Source organism: Poecilia mexicana, unplaced genomic scaffold, assembly GCF_051168715.1.
Source record: "Poecilia mexicana isolate PSO_F unplaced genomic scaffold, ASM5116871v1 scaffold_22, whole genome shotgun sequence".
In the NCBI taxonomy this organism is placed as follows: Eukaryota; Metazoa; Chordata; class Actinopteri; order Cyprinodontiformes; family Poeciliidae; genus Poecilia; species Poecilia mexicana.
The window spans coordinates 22313568-22327730 of NW_028263391.1; the positions used below are offsets into that span (position 1 = coordinate 22313568).

The 14163-nt window shown below is 39.5% G+C and overlaps 1 protein-coding gene across 5 annotated transcripts in view; it reads left to right on the top strand.

Annotated features, from left to right (window-relative positions):
• qkia (QKI, KH domain containing, RNA binding a) overlaps positions 1 to 14163 on the top strand; it is an 89813-nt gene that overhangs the window by 44162 nt on the left and 31488 nt on the right. For all 5 annotated transcript variants that reach the window (XM_014994787.2, XM_014994784.2, XM_014994786.2 and 2 more), the window contains exon 4: positions 8555 to 8698. In XM_014994787.2, coding sequence (XP_014850273.2) covers positions 8555 to 8698 — 144 coding nt within the window. The remainder of the gene's footprint in view (positions 1 to 8554; positions 8699 to 14163) is intronic.

Genomic DNA, 14163 nt, shown 5'->3' on the forward strand with positions numbered 1-14163 from the left:
TAACAAGAATAAAACTTAAGATGTATAACTCCACATACATAATAGATTAATGTAACTTTTTACTTTAATCACCCTTCTGCTGACCTGTTGATTTATTGAGATGCGCCTGCAGAGGCTTTAGTTGCTCTGCTTTGCCAGACAGGGGTGCTATATTGCAGTCCATTCAAATAAGTCAGAGCACTCTTTGGAGTGACAGGCACCTTTTCTGGCCGCTCCCCCCCACCGAGCGCATGATGCATCATGAAAACCTGACAGTGCCCGAACAGATGAAAACACAGAGCGACACAGATTTTCAGTTGAGTCATAATCTTAGAAATGCCACTGTGCTGCAGGGACAGCTTTTCCATCCCTTCCCTTCTCCTCTCTCCTTTCATTCCCTTTCCTTTAGTATGTTTTCTAGCAGAATGAGATGAAGACCCCCTGCAATGTTTTTTATTTATTTATTTTTCTTTTGAATTTGAACCAGAAATGGTTAAATGAGATTGAGAATCGTTAAGCAGACACGATCTGTAGACATTAGTCTTAGTTCATTGGTAAAATCTATGATTTCGTTCCTAATCTCCGTCTCTTCTAAAACTTAATGATGCATCCCGGTTTATGTATTTCTTTTCTGTCTGGTGCTGCAGCTGGTTCTGCTGCAGGCTTTTTCATGTACTCTGCTGACAAAAAGGAGAATATACTGTAATGTTGAACACTGAGATGCACTCAGGAGGCACGGTTTTTCTTATCAAATCAGAGGATCACCTGAAATATGAAATACTCTATCCTCTTACTTTTTGCAGTTAAAGTTGTAAAGGTTTATTCTCATCAGCATTTATTTTCTTTACCATGACCTGATTTCCAGTTTTCTTCATGCTGATTTCGACTTTGATTCAAATCTTTATCCTAAGGACTGTAATACAACAGAAGTGGTTCTTTTTTTTTTTTAGAAGTAGGAGCTTTTAAAGAAATGAAGCAATTGTAAACTTATCTACATTTGTGTATCAAATCATATGCCTCTATTATTTTTTCCCTTCTTTTGACTTAAGTACATTAAAGTACATGCAGCTGGAGGGTGAGTTTAAAGAAGAAAGAGTTCTGAATTTTGATTTATTCAATAAAGAAAAGAAAAAAAAACCTCTTGGCTCACAAATGACTATTTAGAGCCAATCAGTGTTGAATTCTGACCTTGGGCTGATTGGTACATCTGTTTTTTAATCCTCAATAAATTATGACCTTCCATCCTCCTTGTCAGTCCTCAGAATATTCCATTAAAGTGCTGATAAGCTATTAAAAACATCATGTGGAAAGGATCTTGTTGTCTCCCAGCATTTACATCCATAATCAGAATAATAGGCTGAAAGATTTGCTTGCAGGGCCCCAGCAGCGTCTGGATCAGACCACGTGTGTGTGTCATAGCTGTGGCTCAGCCACGAACAAAGCCGCAGAAGTAGCTTCCAGTCACCGCTTCCTCAACCTCAGTATATTCAGCCTGATGCCCTGTGGCAGCGGAGGATGCCACAGCAGCAGCTAAGCCAGTGTGTTTATTCAGGATCCATTAGCGGCAGCATTTTTATGCTCTCAATAATTCAGCTGGTTACTCCCCCTTGGGCCGCGCTGCCTGACAGGGAGCCGGCTCACTGGAGCTCCGCAGTGGGAGAGAGTCAGGCAGGCAGAGGGGATGAAGCAGCAATGTTACATAAAACACAATAGTGAAGAAGAGGATGCAAAGTCAGTACGGGAAATGAGAAAAATATGGTAAATAATTTGAAGTGTGTGAAACACTTTTGTCCCTTCTGAGAACTTGCAGAAATAATTGCATAATAATTTGTGTGTATTACACGTTATTGCACCGTTTCTACAACTTTTATCCTATGGAAGAGATGGTTGAACGTTTCCTCTTTAAAGTTTAATTATTTACAACAGGAACTGCTCAAGCCTGTATTTACCAAACACTAATACAAGATGCCTGCGCATCCTTAAAAAGTCTTAAGATGGCCTTAAATACGTTAATCTCAGGTTTTAAATGTTGTCATAGTAAAACTATTTAATCCTGGATATTCTATGATTTTGGTTTTTTGTATTTTTTTTTCTTCTTCTTCTCTGTCAGGCAAAAGTTTGAGTTGTATGGAAATGACAACATTGCGTTCTGCGACTCCAGGCAGTTGAGGCCACCAGTAGCTAGCTGCTAATATACCTTTGCTAGCTATCTGGATAACTTTTTTGCCGTTTATCATGGGTTAAGTACAAATTTATCGTGGGTTGGCTCTTTTTTTGTACATTTCTGTCACGGTGCAGGCCTTAAATTTCATTCATAATGGTCTTAAAAAGGTCTTAAATTTGAGTTGGGGAAATCTGTAGAAACTCTGTAATAGTTCACTTCTGCTACGTTATCAGAGAAAAGATTTAATTTCTTCTATGCTTTTTAGTTCTTGCTGTGCTTCAGCAGTAAAATATATTTAACCAAAGAGAAATTTATTATTCAACTCTGTCACTGGTGCTGTGCTTTGAGTTTCTGTTGTTAACAAATCAAAGCATCTAGTCCCTGCTCATGCTATGAAATATTTAGGTTTTTAATAATGTTAACAAAAAATGTGGAATCGTGTCAGCCTTCTTATAAAAGCTGCACACTATATTGAACCAATGTATTTATAAGTGCAAAGTATACCAATATTTGGGAAACCTGTGGTTTTAAAACCATAAAAAGTTCCCAAGCTGTCTTCAGTTTGTTTTCTTCTGGTTAGTTTTGGTCAGTCACATGGAACTGTCCACAGACTCATATTTCATAGTTTCTCTGGATAAAGGATTTTCGAGTGGTTTCTCTCTTTTTTAATCATTTTTCATTTCTGTAATCATCGTTCCTTACATCCAGAAGGACTCTCTGAAGCCATCTTCCTATCAAAGCACCATATGTTGTTATAGCCTTGGTCTCTTTTTATTCATTTCACCCACGAATAATGCTGAACAACGGCAAGAACAACATCAATTAAATTACAGATTTGTTCTATCGACCACTGCACACGCACAGAGGGGATTCCCCTTCCCGTTCGCCAAAGCAATTCCCTAATTCTATTTAGTCTCCTTCACAGTGCGATTACAGTCAGTGGTGCAGACATCTGTTTTATTTAGAGCCTCTCTGAAAATCCTTTCAGGCTTGTAGTTTAAGAAACGCTCTCCATCAAATGAATTTTATTTCTTTCGTCTTTTTTTTTTTTTTTTTTTTTGCTGATTGTGCCAACACATAACAACTAAAACTGTTGTATCAGCACGATCTCTGACAGAAAAGAATTGGTCTTCAGCTGCTGCCAGCCAGTAGATGTTGTTACAGCGCGCCTCGTACATTTCATTCCCTACCAACTACGACATTTGCAGCCTGTATGCTACAATTTATTAGCATCTTGGCACTAAAGTAAAACAATTTTATTTTTTTTCCCCTATTTCTCATCTTCAACTACATTCACTGCAACCTTTGTTCCTGCACCAGTATTGCTGTTATCACATTTCCCCTCATTGTCTGCAAATGACAAGAAACTAATGTGATCATCCAGAGCACGACGGTGACATACGGCTGAAGGTTAGGCTGCTGCTCAATGTTCGCCTTACTTTTTAATACCCTGGGCTCAGATGTGCTGCTGTATCATCTTTCCAGGAAGAGCTAAAAGTCGTGGCATTTAAATGAACTGTTCAATGCAGCTTCTTGCCCTCTCTGACCTTTCAGATTTTAGTGATCACGTTCTATGTTACTGTACTCGTATTATTAAAAAGAAATCCACCCCTATATCTGTACTTATGAACATTTAACCTCTCTCCCCACGCCCCCAGCGGGTGTTTTAAATCATCTGTATTATGTTGCTTGACATTGAGGACATTTCTGACAAAAAAAATAATCTCTCAAATTTCTAGTTTAATTTAACATATTTACAAAAAAAATCTTGTATAGTCACTGAGGTTGAAAAGTTAAAATTTGCAAGACAAAAAGTAAAATTCCCCATAGTTACAGGTATAAATTTACAATGATGCAACAGATGTTTTCTGATATTATTATAAAGTTTGAAGTTTAAAAAAACAACAAAGTTTACTAAGATTTTAAAGTAAGTCTGTTACAAAAAGCAACAGAAATCTTCTGATACTGAAGTGGTTAATTTAGGAGACGTGCATCTGGATATTTTCCGAGGTGTAAATGAATATCATGTCGGCACCCTGGGGATAATCTGATACAGGAAAAATGCTTTGATATGAAAATGTTCTGCATCCCTTAGAAGACTTCTGTCATTTTTCTGACCTCATAATCTTGGTAAATTTCTGTTATTTTCCCTCTAACTTTAAGAGTTATTTTTATACAAAGTTCTAATGTTATGGCGTGTTAGCATCTTGGTTTTAATATTGTAAATTTGGGCATTTAATCATGGATTTTTAAATTGTTCTGTAATCAAAGAATACCCAACTTTTTCCTTGCAAACATATAAAACTAATCTCAAAAGTTAAGTTTTTGGCGGAAATTTACTCCTCCATTATTTTTCTTTTATCTACAATTGGTACTATGGAGCAAAATAATGCATGTAGTTTAACATATGGTCATAAAGGTTCATCATTTCAACGGCCAGGTTGTATCCTTACATACAGTTCAAAGTAGTATATAGGCTTCATGCAAAGGCTTTGACTGAAATTAGATGCGTCCTTCAGGAAAGGATGAAACTCTATTTGGTTTCAGATGTGGACTTCTTATTTATGGTTTGAATAAAGATGGAAGACGTTGACAGTGAAAGCTTCTTTTGTGAGGGGAAACAAAACCACCTGAGGTGTTTTATAACATCTTCATGTCAGGTATTCAGGCTTACTGGACTCAAACTGAAGGTTGTAAACTGTATACTACAAACAAGTTCATCTCAATAAATGACCATATCACTGAAAATAGCACACATATTCATTACACACAGATTGATATATTACAAGCATTTTATTTCAGCTAATGAAAACAAAATTCCTCAGAAAAGTATATTACATAAAAATCCCAAAACACACATAGACTTACTGAAATGTATATCCATGTGCTGTACAACGTATTGGTACAGACAATGGAAGATGAAATTTCTACTTGGGAAGCAGAAATGCTTATTGCTAAAGAAAGTCACTATATCCAGTCATATCATTGGGAAGTTAAGTGGAAGGAAAAAGGCTGGTATTGACAGAATTTAAGTTGATTTGGTCTCCAGGTCCGGTGTGAAGTTCAGTCAGGAACCAGTTTGGGAGCCATGTCACCTGCTTTGGTTGGACCACTGTGTTCAGTCTGTAAGGTCTACCAGGATATTTTAGAGCACTTCCTGTTTCTCTGCCCTGATGAGCTTTGTGGATTTCTCCGTCCTGAAGCATTGAGTGCATATGCTGTTTCAGAAGGCCACAGCTTCATTTTTAAAAATATTTTTTATTGGGTTTTATGCCATATTGTAATGTTCAGAGAAAATTCTGCTTCTTGTAACAGAAATAACTTCTTGAAATTTTAATACACAGCGTTTACTTTTTCAATTGATTTCCTGAAGTAAACAAACTATTTTCTGATTTGAGGTGCTCCTGTAAGCAACATTCACTCTTTGATTTTGTGCTGAGGCTTAGTCTCAAAAAACGTAGAGCTCTCATCGTATGTGACTGAAAGCAGCTCCCCTTCGTACGGTTCCAGCGGAGCGGTTTTGTCTGGACACTTCAGAGTTCCCTCCCGGCTCTCGTCTTTTCTCTTGTCTCTGTTCTTGCCTTTCTAACCTGCCTCGCCCCTCTGGCCTTCATCCTGTTTGTCATGCTGTCACTTTCTCTCAGAGGGCGCGTGGTGACCTTGTCATGGTGTGTGTTGGGTGCATTTGCGTTTTGTGAAGCTTCGCGTGCAGATTAGTGCATCCTCTGCAACTCTAATCGACTGCAGTCTGAACTAAACTCCAGCATGACTGAACTCAACAGCCTGTAGCTGAAATTACAGATGTGTTTATTGTTGTTACACTTTTGAACAGGAACGGCCTGAATCGCCTGTCTGGAAATCCTGATCCACCTCCTGGTCGGCATTTCCCCGCCAGCAGGCCGTAAGCCAGCGCCGTGTTAAAATAGTGGCTCCGCTGCCTAAACTAGCCCCCATCACTCCCGCCGTCGCCCCACCCACATGCAGAAAAGGGGAAAACGAGAGCAGAATATTGAACGAACTTGTGTGTGTGTGTGTGTTGTAAAGAGCAGTGCCATGGCAACAGCTCTCTGTGGAGTATAAAGCAGGTGGGTGGCACTCGGCTCAGACTCTGAAGTTGTGTGCGTGCGTGCCTCCTCTCCTTTACTTTGCAGGCCTTGTTGAGCGTATAGAAGTGAAGTTGACGGGACGCCTGCAGAGCAACGCTGTGTATTGTTAGTAATTAGACACACTCACAGTAGCTCACCACTCAAAGTCTGATCTGAAGTTGAGGCTGGTTTATAGGAGTTGAAGTAAACAACTTTGCTTTTATCACTAGTCTGTGCAAATCGGCGCCACCAGCAGGGGGTAAGCACTTGTCATCATGCGGTTTTGAAAACTTTTTTCTTTTTTTAAGCGGATATTTAATCTACCTTTCGCCTTATTGATCAAGATTGATCAAATTGATCTAGACCTCAGCTCCTCCCCTTTAGGTTAGTAGTTGGTTTCAAAAGAAGTTGTACCATTCTTTACCATACACCACTCTCGCTGCTAACTTTCTGGATTAAGTAGCTATTATTTAACATATTAAATCCATCAAATATGACACATTTGTCCCCACTAGCCATGGGACGGCATCAGACTCTGACTGGACTAAAAGATAATTATACAAAAGTTGAAAGATTTTATGAAAAATGTCATTTGTAATATTGTTAGATTTTTGGTTTGCAAGCCTGAGGAGAAAAGAAAAATAATTCTTATTCAATTCAATTTGAAAATACTTTTATTATCCCTCAGGGAAATTGGAGGTTGTCATAAATCATATCATCCAAGCATCTTCAAAGAGTTGTTGTGGATGGCTGTTCTGTGGGTAGGAAGGATTTCCTGTAGCAGTCAGTGTTTCAGCAAATGTAAAGAGGCTTCTGACTGAAGATTGCTGCTTTGTGACAGATTCATGGTGGCTCAATGTCCAGGCAGCAGAGACGACATTCTACAGCAATGTCAGTTGTTGACAAGTACTGCTAATCCACCTCGTTTGCTTTTGCCGTATGAGACTCGTGCATTAACTCTTGTGTTTACAAATGGGGTCCAACCGGCCCCACACACATAAAACTTGTATCATTTGCCTCAGTCCTCGCACACTAAAGGGTTAAACACTATAAACTCCATGTTTGACTCCAGCGTTTGGTTCTGGTTGAGTTCTGCTCAGAGTGGATCTGGGAATTGTTAGCACAGGAAGTTAACCTCCAGCTGTTTAGCATGTTTTGTTTTGGGTTTTTTATTTTTTTTTGCAGAGGAGAGAAAAACAAAATACAAAGAAAACATTGATATGTTGAGGTAAAAACAAAACCATTTCATGTGAGGGGAAAACAAACTGTAAGGGTGCATTATGTAAATGGCAGGACAGGAGCAGCAGACAGACTTAGCTACACATGTGGTCTGAAGGGAAACCACAGTCTGCAGCTTAGGCTAGTGCTTTCTGAGCTGCTAATTAAAATTATGAATGCATTTCCAAAGATTTTGTGTTTGCTTGCATTGCTGCTTTTTCAGTACATTTCTTTTTCTACTTTGGTTCAGTTTTATAAAGAGAAAATTATATTTTACACTACATGTGAGAAAAACATGGGAAACTAATGTTTATGTATTGATCATTTTATCACAATATTTTGTGGTACTGTTGTGGTAATGATAAAAATTATGATAAAAGGTATTTATTATTTTTAGGTCACTGTATTGCTGTAACTGCATAGTGCATTATTCATATTGTTCTTGAAAAACATTCCCATTTTTAATAGGCTTCTTCAAATCACTTAATTAAAAAAATAAGATTGATTTATATCCCTGAGCTGCACAGAGTAACTGTTTTAATCTTATTTTTGAATTTACTGATATTTATTGATGCACTTTTGGAAGAAACTTGAGTAAATGGCAAAAATAAAATTTACAATCACTGAAATTTATCATGACAACAATAAATCAAAATCCCTATCACTATGCAACATTTTTCATGATAAATGATATGATGAATGCCCACCCCTAAGAGAAACTGTGTATTCTAATTTGAACCCACAAATAACTTTGAACTATATGTGCCATAAATCCTTTCCCACAAGTTGCATTAATGTAGGTTAAAATCCAGATCCGTCTCTCTCTGATCCCTGCATGCATTCATCTCTCTCTGATATTAATTGCTGCAGGGCTCGCTGTCATCTTTGTCTCTGTGAAGCATGGGATCTATTAAAGAAGGGTGTCCTTTCAAAGTTCCAGTTAAATAGCTGACTAACGGGCCGGTCCTGTCATCCTGCTTCTTCTCGCAGCGGCCCGTCTCTTTTCTCCTCTGTCTGATAACGCGGCGGTACCGCTGCTGCTCCAGCACGCCCGCGCTGTCACATCCACTCACCATCTCTCTCTCTCTTTCTGTGTGTTTCTGTCCAGGAGGAGCAGAACAGAGGGAAGCCAAACTGGGAACACCTAAATGAAGACCTTCACGTCCTAATCACAGTTGAAGACACACAAAACAGAGCAGAGATCAAGATGAGGAGAGCCGTAGAGGAAGTCAAGAAGCTCCTCGTACCTGCTGTGAGTATATTTCCTGCAGAAACACCAACATGCGTTACACTGTTGATGCTTTCCCAGCTGCCATCGCCTTGCTGTCCTCCATCATTTGGGTGTCACAGGGAGATGAAGGGCTTTAATATGTGCTGGGAAGGTTTCCCATATTTTCATAACACAATAATGCCACTGCATATGGCACAATAACTCCACCCCACTGTTAGTATCCTGTTTACCTCCATATATGGACGAGGGGAACAGGTTGGCAGTACCTCCAGTTGAGTGGAAAATCAGAGCGAGCTGCACACACCTCCGGTGCCGGCCACATTTCATCTCCGCTCCCTCTCAGGCCAGACTTCCTTAACGCTGTGCTTCCGGTGGCGGCTGCTGGGAGCGTTGCTGGCGTGGAGTTTGTGTTTTGTGATTTGACTGTGGGGAACAGGTGGACAGAGCAGCTGAGGGCGCCGGTTTGCCACCAGGTGGCAACGAACAGAGCTGAGCGGGACCTGGCCAAGTGTGAGAGCTTCAAGGAAATGGACTGCAGTTTTTCATTTGGAGCTTTGTTACATTAACCTTGAATTATGCTTTGATTTTAAGGCTAAAATATTTTCTACACATGCTGTAATGAAATGAGTAAAACCACAAAGAGGTTTTCTGCTAGCATAAATTGTTCATGATTTTTATTTTTTTCATCTTATTTGCCGATGCTCCCCAGTTCTTGTTATATTTGGCACTGAAATGCTATGTTGGTGACTCGGGATTAGTTTTTCCTTTTAGAATTGCTTCATTTTTCCTTTCCTGTTTATTTAGATGATTATGACCTGCAGTTAATACATCTCCCCCAAAGTTATGACAGTGCTCTTCCTTCATAATAATGACATGGATATGTTTTTTATTTGCTTGAGCAACTTTGCTTAATGCACATTGTCCTTCCATTGAACTTTCCATTAATATTCTATACCTAAACATTCTTCTCTTGTGTTGATCATAAACAATAATAACATGAGATATTTCTCTTTTTAAAAATCGTTTGTATTGCTCAATAACTAAATAATCTAGTTTTTATTAACAATAAGCCATAATAGTCATAACTAACCGCAATGAGTCCTTGGCTTACCGTCTGTGTGTAGTAAATCCATTTAACACTGTTAAGGTTTTAGCCTTGAACATTTACTCTTTCCAACGTTTTTGTGCTCAAATAAATCTTTTAATATCTGCATGCATGTAGACATGCAGACATATGTACAACATTTGTGGGCACTATAACTTGAAGAATGAATCACTGTTCATGCAGATCCATTGCCACATTCACAGCAATGCTTTTACATCACTGACAGCTCTCTGAATATAAAATTCATGAAAAAAGGGCCATAAAAATAGCATCTTCACTCTTTGAGAAATCTACTGTGTGTGCATTTTGCGTCCTAACGAGTACATCAAAGATGGCTGTGAGTCATTACCTGAACCACTGGGTGGGTTAAAAAGAAGCTCTTTTTATTCCTCCGACGTGGGGGAGCAGCTTCAAGGCCTTTTGCGAGAAACCAGACACTACTGAAATCCTTTTCTCTAATTTTTCTGCTGCCTTTTAAAGAGATTGTTCAGGGTATTTTTCTCTCATCAGTTTGCTCATTTCCAGTTTGGATTCAAAGTCAAAAAGAATAGCTAAAAATGCTGATATTTGCCTTTTAAATAGCGTTAATAATTCCGTTTTAAGTATAAAGTGAACAGTTTTGTCACATATGGAAACTGCTGCTTTAAGCCAAGTTTATTTGTATGGCACATTTCAGCAACAATGCAGGTTAAGGTGCTTTACATAATAAAAAACACAAATACAAAGTCGTAGAAGACACCACACAGTCAACAACTGAGAAAACCAGTAAACATTACATTTTGACAAATGTCATCATCACACATCAAAATGTTGGTCAGTGTTTCATTTTAAAGTCTGTTTATTCTCTGAGCTGCAGGGGGCCAGTGTAAGGACTTTAAACTGGAGTGATGTGCTTTATCTTCCTGGTTTTAGTGAGAATGCGTATAGTAGTCATACCAAAATGTTTCTTGAAGCAAAACCAGTTGAACCCCTGAAAGCAGCTGTGTTGCTTTGTGCAGCTTAGTATTATGGGCTTTTAACAGTTTATTTTCACTGGGAAAAGAGAAACCGTTAAAAGCCGAATGAATCACTCCTTCACTGTTAGAAACATGACAAAGATCACCGTGACAACAAAATAATGCAGTAAAAATATTCTGACCAAAATGACTGGGTTCTCTGCAAATAAAATTGATTTCAGAATTGTATACTGTCCTCCAAAACACCAGTTGGTCGTGACAAATCTGTTTCCATCTTTTATGTTAGCCATATTCCGCACTCGTTTTTTCAATGTGGACAGTATTTTTGTCAGTTTTGATCCAAAGCATTAGGTTTTCTGCTCTGCTGGAAACATGAAGATTGTCTTTAGTTTGTTTCACATTACAGTGAGTTCAGGCATTTATCCAAAACTAAAAGGTTCTAGCCAGAAAGAGGAACTAAATCTTACAGAAAAGCTGTGGCTGGAGACAAAGACCATGTGATTTCCGTACAGCGACATTTGGGCAACTTTTGCAAGACGCTCTGCAAATATTGCTAAATCAAGCATGTGATGTGTTGTTAGGCTTCCATCAAAGAATCTTGAATTTAGCAATTGAATAAAAATGTGCTTTTATTTATTTTTTTAGGGGAAAATGTTAAAATTATTTATCCTTGGTGTCAATTTTTACTCTCTCAATCTGTTTTCTCACGAGGCTGTACCTTATTTTCACCATGTCTGTGGAGTCCAGAATAAAAGTATCATTGCAAACCTATAAATACACACACTTGCTCTCTGTTGCCCCTGCTTTTGCCCCTTTGCCCTTTAGATCCCTGAACTCTTCAACTCTAAATGAACTGTGAGCAGTGAAGCATCGTTGAGGTGAGAGAAGCAGAGATGGGTGGGAGAGCTTGATTGAGCTCCTCTTTCAAGTGTGGATTTATTCAACTGATCCAGGCCTACTGCACACACACACATGCACACACATACAAATACACATTCTCAAAAAGAAAAGAGAAAAGGGTTTACATGTGTGTCTACACACACTACTAAAATGCTCCGCTCATCGCCTGAGTCTCTCGTTAAGGCCCTCAAACCGAGCCTTGCGGCGGAGCCTCTCTGCACTTTAGGTAACCTCCACTCAGAGAGGAGCGGCGTCTGCATGAATCCTGAACAGCCTGTTCCACTTTGCCTCCCTGCCCCTTCAAGTGCTGCAGAGTCAATAATATTTGGCCTGTGGGTAGTCTGAGCCCCACGAGCGACAGGGAAACATTCGCCAACTGTGAAAGATGCAGAAATGTCTAAAATTATGTAGAAGTCTGGGGTAAACATTCCGCCGCTTAAGTCCAACTCCAACTGAATTACCTCCATATGCTGTCAGTGATCTTCTGCTGAGTTGTGTGACACGAGCCAAACAATGCCCAGATGGCAAAACACTGAAATTCTTCTGCTGAATGTTAAATATTTGCTTGTCAACAGTGAAAACTGCCACAACCGGATGACTTATGAGATGTAAAGTTGGCATTTGGCTCAATCAAGGACCTGGCTGGCCTCTGTTCGGCCTGAACCAAGTAGGAATGGTTTACTGTTGGCCACAAAGCTGCCAGGATTCTCCCTTCACTTTTACTGACAGAAAAATGACTGTTGTGACATTGCTAATTTTAACAAAGTGAAAATGTTCATGAAAAGCCACACAAATTATTCCACTGCACAGTTTTTACACAAAGTGCATGTAATTTTTTTCTATTCTAACAGTCTAACGATTCTGTTTAAACTATTTAATAATAAATAATTATTCAGAATATAATTTTATTTTAAAAATAGGCAGACTAAGTTAGATTTTTGAGCATTTAGAATAGATTCAGGACTGCCAGGAATAGGAATTGTGATTCTTATACACGGCCAGAAATATTTCCAAGAAGTTCAGAGGGTCTTTTCTTGTAAGGACTGGAAAAGCTTGAGTATGTCTTTGTTTTTTTGGTTTTTTAAAAGTCAACTGACCAGCAGTGCACATGTCCTAGTCTATGATCCATACATACAGAGAAGTCTGATCACTTTGAGTTTCAGGAATGACATGATTGATTGTCATTGTTTCGAAACTGTTGTAAACCTTAAGGCCAGAGAGTGATCCAAATCTGTTATAAATTGATGGACAAAAAAGATTGAAGGCTGTAATTTAGGTTTTCTGTTGTCTTCCTGAACCAAACATCAGTACACCAGTCATTTGAACTCTCACAACATATTTGACCTCTTTCTCAATTTCTCTGGAATAAAGCTGCTAATCTTCAAAATAATTTCTAGAATTTCTCTGCTCCCCATTTTGATTGACTCTGTAAATCCTAAGAAGAGTTAATCCTAAATCTTGCCTGTAAATGTAGTTAGTGTTGAAAACAAGCCCTCAGTACAGCACCCCATGTTTTCTGACAGATGAAGTTGTTGCTGTAGTGCGAGAAGTCGGCTGCTTAAAGAGTTTACACTCATGTTCAGTGTCAGTTTGTTGTCTCAAGCTGATCTCTTAAACCACATAAGAACTTGGTCAATTTCAATCTCTGAGCTTAACCCCATATAGACGAACCAAACGTTAGAAAGATCTGGAAGGGAAGCGGCCCACGGAAAGCGAAGAGCCACTGTGAACATGGTGGACCATGTACGCCCCCCACCCCCACTCCGACTGAAGCTGTCATTGCCGAGAACAAAGTGAGCATGCTAGCAGCCTGGCCAGACAGTGGCCTGGAGCACTAATCTCCATTTGTGGAAACCCAGTCCTGCCTCCTGAGCCCAACACGCTGCTCTCATTCCCCCCCTCCTTCTCCACACACATTCCACTCCATTTTCCTGTCACAATTTTCTTAAGATCTATTTTTAACCCTTTCTAAAGGGGTTTCTAAAGGTATTATGCGCTAAGACGGTATATTCTTAACGGAGTTCCAGATCCTTAAGTTCCCCACCCCTCTTGCCCTCCATCAGTCCCTTTCTTGTTTCTTCTCGCTGCCGTCCTCCACCTTCGTGAGGAAAGATAAAGTAGATAGTGTTTTTTTTTTTTTTTGTCTAAAGCAGACAGATGGACCTTAATAGATGCCAAGCTTGGCTATCTGTGGGGTGTTGTGTCTGTACTCACCAGTATGCATCCGGCTTGGCAGAGTGCGGCATGGCAGCGCCATCAGAACCGCTCCGTCTGGGGAGGCAGGCAGGGAGGATGATGCAGAACTTGATTTAAGCAGTGGAAGTGTGTTCTAGGCCACCGTGTTCTGACTCCACAATCCATAAACGTTCCTTTTTGTTCCTCCTCTTCGAGCTCCCGCTCTCGCCGCCTTTCCCTCTCCGTCAGCAGTGTATGACAAATGAGTACAAAACACCATCTGGCTGCACCCATCCATGTGTGCTTCGCCAATTAATGATGTTTATTGTCTATTAGGCCTACCTATCACT